The sequence below is a fragment of the Ornithodoros turicata genome, chromosome 7, assembly GCF_037126465.1.
Source record: "Ornithodoros turicata isolate Travis chromosome 7, ASM3712646v1, whole genome shotgun sequence".
NCBI lineage: Eukaryota > Metazoa > Arthropoda > Arachnida > Ixodida > Argasidae > Ornithodoros > Ornithodoros turicata.
The window spans coordinates 20,996,112-21,009,578 of record NC_088207.1 but is presented as its reverse complement, the minus strand read 5'-3'; the positions used below and the strand labels follow the sequence as shown (position 1 = coordinate 21,009,578).

Genomic DNA, 13,467 nt, shown 5'->3' with positions numbered 1-13,467 from the left:
CGTCATGATTTATTAACGCACCGTATATGAGCTGTTCTGATCCAAAACATTTTTACGCGGTAACATCGTAACTGACTTGAAGCAATGTTTCACTATCACTGTTTCATTATGGCGCTTCGTTATATTCATTAACATCGATAGAAGGTATTCAAGAATGAAAATCATAGTTTTCTGGACTAGACGGAATAGGAGGCGCCACTTCCGGAATGCTCAGTCCTTCGGTCTCAAGCAGACGCAATTTAATCTCCATGTGCAACAGCGTCTCCAAGTCCCTTTGGGTCTCTTCACTGGTCATGGGACGACCGATTAAAGCATTCAGTCCATCTATCCAGTACTGAAACACAACTTCGTTTGGCGCCACAAAGTTCAGCGGCGGCTCTTCGTAACAACGAACAATGGAGAAGGCCAGATCGGTGGTGGCCTTGTGACCTTTTCGAGTATGAGGACAGTCCGACCCAGTGAGTAGTTCTTCTATCTCTGAAACCATATGTGTGTGTTGCAGCTCTTCGAGTCTCGGCTCGTCGTCAGCAGCGCATTCGCCATAGTGAATATATTTGTGATTGTCAGAGAGCATCGCGTAACAGTACTTGCCCTTGAGTCTCTGTCCCTTTTGTGTGTAGCGTTGAAACATGGTTCCCGTGCAGAGAAAATTCAGTCTGTTCGTCTTAACCAGCTCCACGGCATCGGACACGAGGGATTGACGCAGTTGACGAACAGCCGCAGACTGACTTTCCCATTCTTCCCTCTCTGCTCTTTCCTTCTGCAGCTGACTAACAACTACAGAGTAGGGCATCTGCCATAAGGATGTCCTGAAATCCTGGATTGTTGGACTGTTCTGCTCGCTTTTTAGAGTACGGATGATTTGTTCGCGAACGATGCCGAACACTTTGTCGATGTCTTCCGTCGTCGCCCTCATTTCGCACCAGGTCTTGAAGACGAGCTTCATTCCCACAATAAAGAGTTCTTCAAAGAAGTAGCGAGTCGAAAAGAACATGGGGTAGAAGATACCCTGCTCCGCCACGGTTTCTCCGATGCGGAAGAGGTCGCAGAGAAGTTCCACAAGCTTGATGCTGCTCGCAACGAGAGGGCAGCTGTGTTCCTGCGACGAGGTACTGTTCTCCTGTACCAGTCTCGAGAAACTCGCGCTGTCATGCTCCGCGAAATATGCGAGAGAATATAGAGCTAATTTTCCGCACGGCTTCATAAAGTCCTTCATTGGCGCTGCTGTGTACCCAAGCGTCTTGGATTCAGCTAATAAGAGATTCGAAGGATGCTCATCTGGCGTTTCTTGGGCGTCTGGGTCAATATCAAACCCATACCTGAGCAGCAACTTGATCTTTTGCTCGTGACTCGAGTCCATCAAGTCAAACATTGAATTTCTCATTTCTCCGTACAAATTCAAAAGGTGAGACTGCATCACGAATAGTTGGTGGGCCAGCTCAATATCCACTTGGGTTATGTGGGACACACGGTGCCATATCATATTCTTGAGCCCAAATTTTAATATGAGCCCTTCTAGAGAACGTCGTTCCGCGTAATCTGCTCGTTTGAACATAATGTTCAAAAGGGCGATCGCGTTTTTCAGCACCGGTATCGAACCGACTCCTACAAAGTTGACGTAGTTTCCAAAGGGCATTGTCGTACGTATAACACTGTAGAGGTCCGAGCGTTGCGTGGCCGCAGATTCCAATATGGACAGCGACGTGTCAACGCCGACGTTATCGATACGAGTGGCAGAACTCACGTGCCTTATCAGCCGGGTTACAAACTTCTCACTCACAATATCCCACGAGACAACGCTGTGATCCATAAGACCTTCGAAGCACTGCGAAGCCTTACCCATTATCTTGCCTCTAAAGAGTCCATTTTCCATGGCACTTACGAGCAACTTATGTCCGTCGTTGCTGATGAACTCTGTGACGAAGACTGGATCCGTCACCCGTTCAAGTAACATACATAAAGCCGACACTTTACCGTCCATGGCACCAAAGTTAAGGTTCCTAATAATCTCCTGTCGCTTCTTGGATGGAGAATCTGTCAGCTGAAGCAGGTCGCCATTCTTGATGTCTTGCTTTCTCGACTCGACGATGTATCCAGTCTTGCGATCTGCAAACGCGAGAGCATAATCTTTCGCATTCGCAATCCCTTCCCGTCTGCAGAGGTCTTCAACGAAGTCTGCCAGGGGGGCGCTCAGGTCCAGTTCCAAAAGTTCAGCGTCGCGGTTCGGTATCTTGACGCCTACCTTAATGGTCGTTGTGTTTTTCATCGTCGACATGATGCTACCTTTTCAACGAAGGACTGCCTCGTATAGAGAGCATCGCAGCCACGTCATCTGCGTGTCAAGGAGATGATAAATCTATATTATGTGCACGCTGCTGCTGTAATAACACGTGCGGACTTTGCGTTGCGTTTAATCGTGTGGACTATTAACGCCGTCACGCTGCAAAAAATGGGGTTTTTGCGTTGTGTGGCGGTGCTACGTAAGCTTTCAGGGTATAGCGTTCCTAGGCGTTGTATTACAGCTGCGGTTACAGAGGGTGACGCCGAAATAAATAATTGAAGAAACATTGAAACTAAGTCACGTACAAATCCACTTTTCAAGATAAATTAAATTATAAGATATAAAGAGTATAAGCACGGAAATGTAAGATGTAATGGCCTTTTCGTCACCCCTGAAGAAGGAGCCGATTCGGCTCCGAAACGTCGGGATCCCTCTTTCGAGCTAACTTTGGTTGGATCCACGTTGATCCTGTTGAGTTTCTACCCAACAAGGCACACCTGTGCCAAACATGTTCACGTTCATGGAAATGTAAGAGTAAAAATAAGGTATAAACTCTGTCAACATCCACGGTGGCAAAATCAACTCGCAGGAATACACTTCACGAAACCAACCAACTCATCAAGGAAAAAAAAGATCTGTCAAAAGAAATCCTCACTGATGCGCGAAAAATAGTAAGACTGTCGTCGGCAAGGCCTCGATATCCCCGATTATACGAGATTTCCTGTCTCGAAATTCACGGTCTCGAAACAGAGAAACCGCTCCGATTTCTTCGCAAAATGGTATGCAGTGTTTAAAAATTCGACATATCTAATCAATCGCTCCGCTTCACGTGCCTTTGATGTCTGTGAAAGTGCTTTTAGCGAGGCATATTTCGGCCGTTAGGCCTAGCAGTGCGTACACATCGGAACAGCATGTTGGTTAGTTCATTCGCTAAAACGACTTTCACAGACATCGCGAACTCTTTAAGTATCCCTTCGCTGTCCGACGTCATCTTTGGTGGCACTACGCCGGCTGAGAAGCGCAAACGGACTGCTGCCCTAGTCTGCTTCTTAAAAGACACAAGTCTCATCCTACGTTTTTGACAGGCATTTAAGCAGGTGCTATTTTGCTGGCTATGAACCGAGCCTTTTTGTCCCACACGGCCGCCTCAAGATCGTCGCTGCGGCCTACCTAACCTGATATAAACTCTGTGTGTTGTGTTGTGCTCTGCGTCATCCTTGGCCGCCTCAAGATCTTCACGCGTAATGATCTACTGCCTAGAATCTCATCTAACCGCATCGTCATCTAATCATCTACCTCATCCTCCTGGGTTAGTCGCGACGTTGCCCGCTACAAGCGTCGCCGAACTCGGCGAGCAATTTTTCCACCACCTCCACCACGACGTGAAGGTGAGGGGACAGTTAGTGATATCGGATTCACGCACAATACGGCATTTTTTTTTTTTTTTTTTTGAGACCGTGGATGCCGAGATCGGGCGTCGTCTGGGCGCCGAGGTGCTGCGTCGTCTTCTGCACTTTTAAGCTGGACATTTCATTTTTTCCATCTCTCATTAGAAGACTCATTATCAACAACGGTAGAAATATGCATAAAAGACGTTCGAGTGGCGTTGCATTGAGAACAACATCGTGTCGCCCTTAAATTAACATTCGGCACATTTACACCCTAAGCCTAACTATGGGGGAATATGTTTATTATATCAAAAATAGGAGGGAAAGGTTAGCCCGCGCTACGGCGGCTTGCTATTCCCAGGAAAGAAAGGACAAGAAAAAGAAAAAGAAAGACAAACAAGAAGAAAAACAAACGAACAAAAAGGAAACAAACACGAAATTTTTCATAGTTCACCGAGAAGGGATCCGCAGGAACTGATGATGATTTACTATGATTTAACTATGATTTATTTGGTAGTGTTTATTTTGGGGCCATGGACTTTTCAGCGATTTATTTCGGAAGACGGATTTTTACGAGGATATCCTTAAGCGTATATTTTTTAATGTATTATTTTTAATGGTTTATTTCGGCGTACACCCGGTTACAGCGCCGTTTTAGCCGCATCGCAGAAACAACAGTGAAGGATACGCTTGCGCAGTTTACGTTCGGTTTCCGACGTATTGCACATTTGTTGAGGCACTACCTCACACGTTTTATTATGCTCATATATATCGGACACGTATGTACAGGTACGGTGCACAGGAAGGCATGCAGAACTTCCGTGAAAACATTGACTACATTCCTTACTTGGTGCGTTCCTTGGAATGATGCAAATAACCATTCCCCTTCCGCGTATTCGAATAAATGTTTAACGCTTTGCTTTCCTGCAGAAGCCAACCAAAGTATTGGTTAACATTGTATTTCACCGCTTGAAACGCTTTTGAAATATGTCATGTGGTGTCTTCCTAAGTCATATATATAGTTGTGTCCGCTACCGAAATATGGTATCGCGATACCGATACTCGTTACTTGAGTAAAAAGCATCGAAATGCCGATATCGATACTTCTTTCTTAAAGTAACAGAGTACCGCTACCGTTACTAAAAAAAAAAAAGTTACGCGATCCTTTTGTTTGAAATACGAAGATGATGCAACACAGAAATATCGCTTATGTGAACAGTTTTGCAGTAAAAGGATAACATATTTATTACGTAGTTGGGACACTTTGCTTAACTTTTATCAATAGCTGCATGGTTCTCGAAGTCGTCTTCTGCCATCCTTGCAGGCCGTGGTCTCTCCGGCAGCGTGGTCTCTCATGAGCATGAAGATCCTGTGCTCCATGGTCGGGTTCTTCACCTGCTCATTGACTTCCTATCATCCACTGGATTGCTCCAGACCTTTTAATTTGTTCACGTATTTTCATCCTTCCTTCATCATCTTCATATAATGTTCCTCGTGCAATGGGGTAGGGTACCGCACCGCCACGGCGAAACACCCCACCTAATCATCATCATCTGTTATTGTTGTGGTTGCAGGGGTCGGCTCTTATAACTCCTGCGCACTCATCCTCACTCATCTCAAGCTCCGCTCCTTGTTTGCTTACTCATATTCGCTCACACGCCACTCAGTTGCTAACTCATGTTCACACATTCCCTGCTCAGCTCCTCGCTTCACCCATGCTCAATTCATTCGTCACATTGACGGTTAGTGAGCATGGGTGAACATGCTCATACGTGTGAATTTTGTCAAGTATATCGGGTTCCTCCGTGTAGCATCTGCAGCCACTCTCACCATGAGACTCGATTTAGCCAATATGCTACCATTGTAACTGTTTAGGATCGAGAAGGACTCAATGGGCTATCATGATGTTTAGATTGGTAGTGGGGAGGGGCACTCGTCCGGCTTATCTACATAGCGCCCGCGGTAATCCCGAGACCTTCGTTATACAGATCTCCGTTTGCTCACTCAGGCTCTCACTCACTCATTGCTCAGCTCTATACATATATGCTCACGCGTGCTCATTCACCCCCTGCTCAGCTCTCCGTTTGCTCGCTCATGCTTAACTCATTCACCACATTGAGCATGAATGACCATGCTCATGAGTGAGTTTTGCCGAGCGATTACCAATGCGCAACAAAGCGATGCAAGGCCATCACAGACTACCTGTGATGGCCTTGGATAGATCCCCAGCGATATAGTATTCTAGCCCTCGGATACGAATCAAACGATATACCTCGCTGCGGGTATTTATTTACCTAATAATTATTTCTGCTGTACCATTCGCTCGTTTGTGTTGACTGCAATTATCTGTAAATGCACACACACGCACACACACACACATAAATGGGATGATGATGTGGTGGGTCATTATGGTCCGTTATGGGCGGTACACTGCCCCATTGCGCTTGAGGAAGGGATGAGAAAGTGATGATGATGGAAAGTTGTCCGGTTAGAGTTCGTCCATTAGTCCTGTGCTGGAGAGGAACTCAGCAACAGCTCGTAGCCTTGCATCAGATGGGAGGGGTCCGACCATGGCCCGAGAATTTTGGCTAAGTCGAACTGGCGTTGATCGACGCGTTGGAGAGCGGTTTGCATGAGGGCACGCTTGCGATCGTACTCTCCGCAGACCAGGAGGACGTGATGGAGGTCGCCACGCACACCACACGTGGAACAGAGGCTGGACGCGCCGACACTGAGGAGGTGTTTGAAGGCCGGTGTAAACGCCACATTAAGTCTCATGCGGTGGAAGAGTGTGGCAAAAGAACGCGGCATTCCGCGGGGGAGAGTAAGGGACAAGCTGGGGTCAACGTAGTAAAACCGATGAGTGGGTGGTGATGTCACGTTGCCATTGAGACTGCATCATGGGGCCAGTGAGGCTTGAGACGAGGTAACGGCGATCCCCCCGAGAAAAGATGACGGGGACACGCCGGGTGTACTGGTGCGCGCCTGCGGCTGTTCGATCTGGGTCCTCGTTTCCGCTGATGCCCACATGACCCGGGATCCACAGGAAGACGATAGAGTGGCCCTGTGCGCTTGCATTCTGGTATACTTGTAGAATTTCAATGACCACGGGACTGAGGAAGCCGCGAAGTCCCATAGTTGCCACACATTGCAGTGCAGATCTCGAATCTATAAAAACGACCCAGGAGCGAACGGGGCTGTCAGTAATTTTCCGCAAGGCGAAAATAATAGCATAAAGCTCAGCGCATGTTGACGATGTTTTATGTGAGAGATGATGGCCATCTGAAATTGACTCGGAGGGAATGACAAAGGCAGACGACCAACTTCCCCCCGTGGTTGAGTCGTCCGTGGAAACTGCGGTGGAAGTATCATAACACGAGCTCATCATATCGAGAGTGAGCTGCTTCGTCACGCATGCAGCGACGTTGCCTTTCTTCCCCGTTAGCCCAGGCGCCGATAGAGAAATGCAGGGCACCGGAAACGTCCAAGGAGGAGTGCTGGGAGCTGTGGGTGCGACCACAAAGTCAGGTATGCTAGCCTTCAGTTGAGAGACACATGGGTGTATACACTGCTGTGCTTGCGTCTCCGCAGCTTCCTAACTAGCGGATGCCGCCGATGGTGAGCTAGAAGGCGGAGGTACTGCCGACACGTCTCCCCGTAGCGAAGAACTTCAAGTGGGGCTTCCTTAGCCTCAGCAATGAACATATGGGTCTCTGCCGCCCGAGGGACTCCCAAGCACACTCGGAGACTGCGCGCCATGAGGCACTGAAGCTTATGGACTGAGGAAAGTGGAAGACCATTCAACACAGGCAAGCTGTATGCAAGTGACCCGCGAACCAAATCTCGGTGGACGGCCAAAAGCGACACCATGGCACTGCCCCACTTCATGCCTGCCAGATGCCTGATCACCGCAATCCACCTGTAGAGGAGGTGGAGTTCCTCTACATGAGTCCTGACCGGCGATGATGGAATGTCCCAGCGGGCAGATGGACGTGGCCTCACGCTAGGACGGTGCCGGTAGAACTGCCGTGCCAGCCCGTAGCGCGTGGCAGCAGAGGCACGTCTTCGTCATCACACACGGGCCGCCACACACCGGCGGACCTTGGCTTCCAAGCTCGCTATGTGCTTCACCCAAGACAGCCCTGCGTCTACCGTAACACCTAGCAAGCGATAAAAAGCTGTACTCCTCAGCTGTACACCAGCTGTAAATGCAATCAGGTATTGCGTTGTCTTATATTGTATTACTCTTCTAAATTAAGATTAAGTTACTATAAAGGTTGCAGTTATATAGTATTTACGGAATGCGTAGTGCCCTGGAGCATTGATTAAACAGCATTGACAAATTTTCACTTTGTTTGTGACTTCATTAAAATTGATTCGTTATTAACTTATATTAAATTACATTATATAGCGGGTCGTAACAAAGAGAGTTATTTCGCATGGCACACATCACATAGTCAACTTACGCCACCGAACTGCTGGTGTTCTCAACCAGGATCGAACCCACAACCTTTTGGATCAATAGGCAGAGACGCTACTAACTGATCCACGAAGGCCGCAATTGGTACAGACGGAGGGGATGGCAGAATGCGCATACTGTCACTTTTCCTGGGTTTTCCTCAGACGCTTTCAGACATATGTCGGCACAGTTCCCCTAGAAGTCGGCCCAGGACGCACATTTCCCCAGGGCGTCAGTCGTGACGTTGCCAACATACGTGAGGCCGACAACGGCAAGCCCTTTCAACATCACCACCACCACCACGACCACCACCACCACCACCACATACTGTCACGGCGATATCAGCGAGGTTTGAAAAGTGTGCGTCCAAGAGAAGGAAGAGGTGACCGAAAAACGAGAGGAGGCGCAGTTGGAGAGTCACGTGGGGTAAGCTGATAGCCGGCAGGAGATTAGGACTAAGCACGCTGCTCCATCTGTTGGGTGGTGTCAAAATCATCTCTAAAAGGCTTGACTGCGCGCGAGTTTGAAACACCTGGGGTAACACCCTCGCATGTACATAAGTTGAATGTATGAATAACTGCAACAACAAAAGTGCGGAAGTAGCCGAGGTGTTCACAACAAATTTCATGGGGGCATCGAACGCTTGTCGCGTTGCCTCAGCAACAAGCCACATCAACAAGTTGATTTTGAATGTGATGTGGCATTCTCCAATATAATTTCATTTCATTTCGCTTATTAGCTTGCCCATAAACGGCCCTAGAGCCCAAACAATGGCGCAAAGACACTCATTTAAAAAATTGACATACACAATAGTAGATTAAGTACTAGTTAAAAGCCCTTTGAATTTTTTAACGTCTGAAATATACATGTCAATATCACAAGCATCATGTACCCTATTCCTTGCAACCGTATTATTGGATTTTGTAAATTCACTTGAACCACTTCGAACACTTGATAATGTCTTAGATAAACAAATAGCTGGCGTCAAACATCCAGAGTCAAAAATACCAAGCGCACACTTGTAAAGGAAAACCCAATCACGAGTTGTACGTCTACAATCCAACGACTGTATATCGCAGCGATTTAAAACTATCAAGCATTCATAATAGAAACGCCTTCCCAAATATCTGTCATGACAGATTCACATATCCTCGGTTTGAGATGTCAGAGCTAGACCAGTACTATTCCACACTACTGAACAATATTCAAGCCTCGGGATAACAAGAGCACGGAACAACCTCTTAAAACAATGGGGGTCACTGAAACCAAATCTAATGGCCAAGGACATACCCGATCCAGGACAGCGCGAAGATCGCATCAATGATAACTATATCGAGCGCAGAAAAGCAGGATGTCTTTACTGTCTTTACAGCTCAGTGGCGTTACCGCTTGAGACATGCTGACTCTCCCACCTGCTGCCACTGTGGTGTCCTTGAGGATCTGGAGCATAATGTTCTTCATTGCCCCCACTACCACCCTTCCCGAACCACACTCTCCGAGTCTCTTCGTCAGCTGGACTCTTGCCCCTTCTCCCTATAGAAATTGCTTGGTCCCTGGCCTAATCCAGCCCAGCAACGCTCTGCGCTCAAAGCTCTTCTGACATTTCTGGACACCATCGGACTTCGATCGTTATTGTGAAGGGGCTCGTTATTTTATTCCCCACATTCCCATCAGCAATGGGGTAGAGTATCGCCTGTGGCGATGAACCTCCTCACTCCCCAAAGCGAAAAATAAAGTTGTTGTTGTTTTGTTGTCGTTGTATTCTCTTGCAAGAATACAGGATTCTCCGCGCTCTTGCTGGGAAAGAATGCACACCATCAGTACGTGCTGCAAGTCGCACCGCACGCTCTGTGTTGGGCAGAGGTCTGGCGTTGCAGGGACAATACGATGCGCTGAAGAGCGGCGTGCAGCAAAGCTCTTTACAAGGACCGTTGCAAAGTTTAGGGGCCGCTATCAACCTCAACGCATCAGCTTCAGGATCTCAGCCCCCTCTGTAACCTTTTCGCGAGGACCGACCTCGTGAGCTCACTGCAATCGAATGTAATCGCAATCGGCTCACCACTCAGACGGCTGTGGGGTAGGGCTCGGTTTCAATGGCGAACGACTGTCCTACATCATATTAGTGTGTCCGTGTACAACAACAAAGACGTGCAGTGACGAAGGGTAAGGAAATTTGTGGCTCGCTATCTCAGGGAACCCTGGTGCGAGATATAAAAGGATGTGGCGATAATGGATGAATAATGATAATGCATCGAAGGTACGCCGAACAGTGGAAAAAGTCTACAGTCTGGTGAAGGTTGATCCGAACAAAATCTTCAGATCGGGAACCACCGAGTTTCAAACAGATCCTGCTTTTCTCTGTTTGACAGTCTTTTCGAACAGCCTCCGTGCGAAATATTGCCCATCTCCCAACTTTAGGCTTCCGCTTGAATCTCCATCCAGGGTATGACATGAAGCTGTCATGACCAGATAATGTCAGTACTCACAGGCATAAAAGTCACAATACCACTGCAGTTCTACGAAGGGGTGTATAAAGGAGATCAGTGTCCATTAGGAATTCCACGAGGAAGGCCAGAGGAAGACCAGTGTCTGGACCACGATACTGGATCAGGGGTGTAGCGCCCATGCCAATGTAAACGGTGCCTCAGTGATGTTATGCTTCCGGTCTTGTAGCGACTTTCGTGCGTTGAGATACAGCCCCAAAGCCTGTTTAGTAGAACGAAGGACAACTAGGCGTCCACTGCACGCGTGATTATCCTGGATTGGACATTCTGACACCGTTGCTGATGCGACAGGTGCTTTACCATATAAGAAGAGTATTGGCAACTCCAGCAAGACGGACGCCACCTAGCGCTCAAGCTTAGAACTTCTGAAAACAGGTCACGACGTAGTAGTGGTAGTGGGGCGGCCCGCTTCGATTGTACGGGAGACATTGCGAGTGTTTTGCATGCGGCATGTGTCCACATAACAAAAAACGTGTGTCGAAGGAATTCTGTAGCGTACCGCAGTGTCTATCAGCCAGATGGAAAGATAAATCAATATCTTTCCATCACTTCCCACACGGTAACGAAAATCACTCCGACCAGCCACAGCGTCGAACAAATCGCCGCAAAGCATGGATACATCGCCTTCGCATCGGGAAAACTGTCACCCCAACGATGCTTGTCTGCTCTAAACACTTTCGTGATGAGGACTACATCTTGCCACGTAAGTTTCACTTACATACAGCTTACGTACACGTAAGTTTCAGTTTACGTACACTTCGTTCAGCGTGCAAATATCGTGGGTGCACGCGCTCTGTAACTTTCCTTCGGTGTCTTCTCCCTGCCACAGAAATTCCCACGAAGACGAGGCGACTAAAGAAGACGGCAGTGCCGAGTCGAAACCTCCCTACAACATCAACGTTCAATGCCAAACGAGCTGAAAGAGAGGCGAGGCTTGGCGATGAGAGACTGGCTCGCAAGGAGCGGCGTTCTCAAGTCCAAGAAAACAACGTAAGTGCAACCATGTGTTCATGGTTCATGTTATTCACTTTAGCCTAAATGTATGTATTTGAACCACAACACCAAGCAATGGAAACGACCAGAAAACCAAGTTTGTGCAACAAAATTGTTGTTCTTTCTTGAAAGGTGCACTGTTGCGGCTGTGACGAAAACACCTTGGCCGAGCCCCAAGATGACAGACAGTACTCTGCTGCTGAAATCGAGGTAGCAGAACTGATGCTGTCATTAGAGAGCACCATCCAGAACGAGACAGGAAGCTCAATGCCATCTACCACCCAGGAAAGAGCAGTCCAAGTTACCTCAGGTGACTTTGCACAAAAGTTTACACTCATGATAAATGATGCAAACATAACATCCTTCACTGGTCTGCCATCACTAGCACTTCTCAATTCACTTGTACAGTGCTATGAAAACATAGTTACTCTTTCTGCAAGGCACCAGCTGTCAGCAAGAGAAAAGATTGTGCTGACAATGATGAAATTGAAACATAATGTATCAACAACATTTTTGAGCAAGCTTTTTGGTTGCTCGCTTACAACATGCTCAAGTGTAATTACGCACACTGTCAAAGTTCTAGCCCAGGTTTTGGCATCAGTTGTAGTGCTACCTGATAAGGACGAGGTAATAAGGAATATGCCGAAGCAGTTCAAGCAGTTTCAAAATGTCAGGGCAGTTCTTGACTGCACTGAAATCCCAGTGTCGCAGCCAAAGTGCCTCAGTTGTGCACTTAACGTGTACTCTTACTACAAGAAGGGATTTACATGCAAATATATGATTGCAGTTACACCTGGTGGCATAATCGCCTTTGTTTCTAAGGGTTACGGGGGTAAGGCCTCTGATAAAAAAATATTTGAGGACAGCGGTTTTGTCGAAAAACTTGAACCATTCAGCGATGCACTTAAGGTGGACAGGGGATTTTTAATTGATTCAATCTGTGAGCAACACCTTGTTAATGTGGTGAGGCCACCTTTTAAGAAACAGATGAAACAGTTTCCTAAGCGTGAAGCTCTACAGACGCAAAGCATTGCTTCCGCAAGGGTTCATGTGGAACGTGCAATTCAAAGAATAAAGGTATTCAAAATCCTGTCAACCAGAGTGTTGTGGAGCATGGTACCTATCCTAGATGATATCGTTATGATCACAGCTGGTGTAACAAATCTGTCTGCACCGATTTTTGCACCGGATAGATTTTTGTAGGACATTTGTGCAAGGTACTTCCAGAGGAGATATCACCGTACTACACTCAGTGAGATTTCATCTGAAATATTTTCTTCAGTACAAATGCTCGCTAAAAGTTGTGATATACATTTTCATATACATTATATTTTTGTGATTGTCTTTGGAGATTTTTCTTTACAGTGACTTGTGTAAGATGTTCTCGTGCGTGTACTTTTGGGGACACGGTTAGCTAAAATCGCATGTCAGTAGTTCCGCGGCCCGTATTACCTCAGTTGAACTTAAAAGTGTTGTGCCAATATTATATTTGAAGGTGGACCATGTGCTGCACGTGTTTATTACTCGAAAGAAAGTCTTGCAACACCTTGCCATTTCAGATGGGATAAACCACGGAGTGCTGATTTTAGACAGCTGTGTCCCATACACTACAATAACCAGCTGTAACCTTGTAATTCCTTTGGAAGCTGTGATAAACTTTTTTGTGATATTTTAGTTTCTGTATATCTTTTGTACATCAATGGCTAGCAGTGTACATGTGTGAAGTACTGAGTCTTGTCATATTTGTTTAGTGTGTGCACAATACTGTTTTCTAGATCTACGTATACATCATTAACTGCCTTGCACCTGTAATGAGCTGTAGGTTTGTGAACGAGTTGTGGC

The 13,467-nt window shown here is 47.0% G+C and overlaps 2 protein-coding genes across 2 annotated transcripts; one reads left to right on the top strand and one right to left on the bottom strand.

Moving 5' to 3' along the window:
* LOC135399662 (engulfment and cell motility protein 2-like) lies at positions 1-2,303 on the bottom strand. The gene has a single exon (XM_064631397.1). The coding sequence runs from the start codon at positions 2,273-2,275 to the stop codon at positions 149-151; it is 2,127 nt and encodes a 708-aa protein (XP_064487467.1). The 5' UTR covers positions 2,276-2,303; the 3' UTR covers positions 1-148.
* A 9,961-nt stretch (positions 2,304-12,264) lies between these two features.
* LOC135400520 (uncharacterized) lies at positions 12,265-12,828 on the top strand. Its single transcript, XM_064632352.1, has one exon. It carries the CDS (start codon positions 12,265-12,267, stop codon positions 12,826-12,828), a length of 564 nt encoding a protein of 187 aa, XP_064488422.1.
* Positions 12,829-13,467: the final 639 nt, after the last annotated feature.

Coding starts and splice junctions, on each gene's coding strand:
- LOC135400520 (XM_064632352.1), top strand. CDS start 12,265: ATGCCGAAGCAGTTCAAGCAGTTTCAAAATGTCAGGGCAGTTCTTGAC.
- LOC135399662 (XM_064631397.1), bottom strand. CDS start 2,275: ATGTCGACGATGAAAAACACAACGACCATTAAGGTAGGCGTCAAGATA.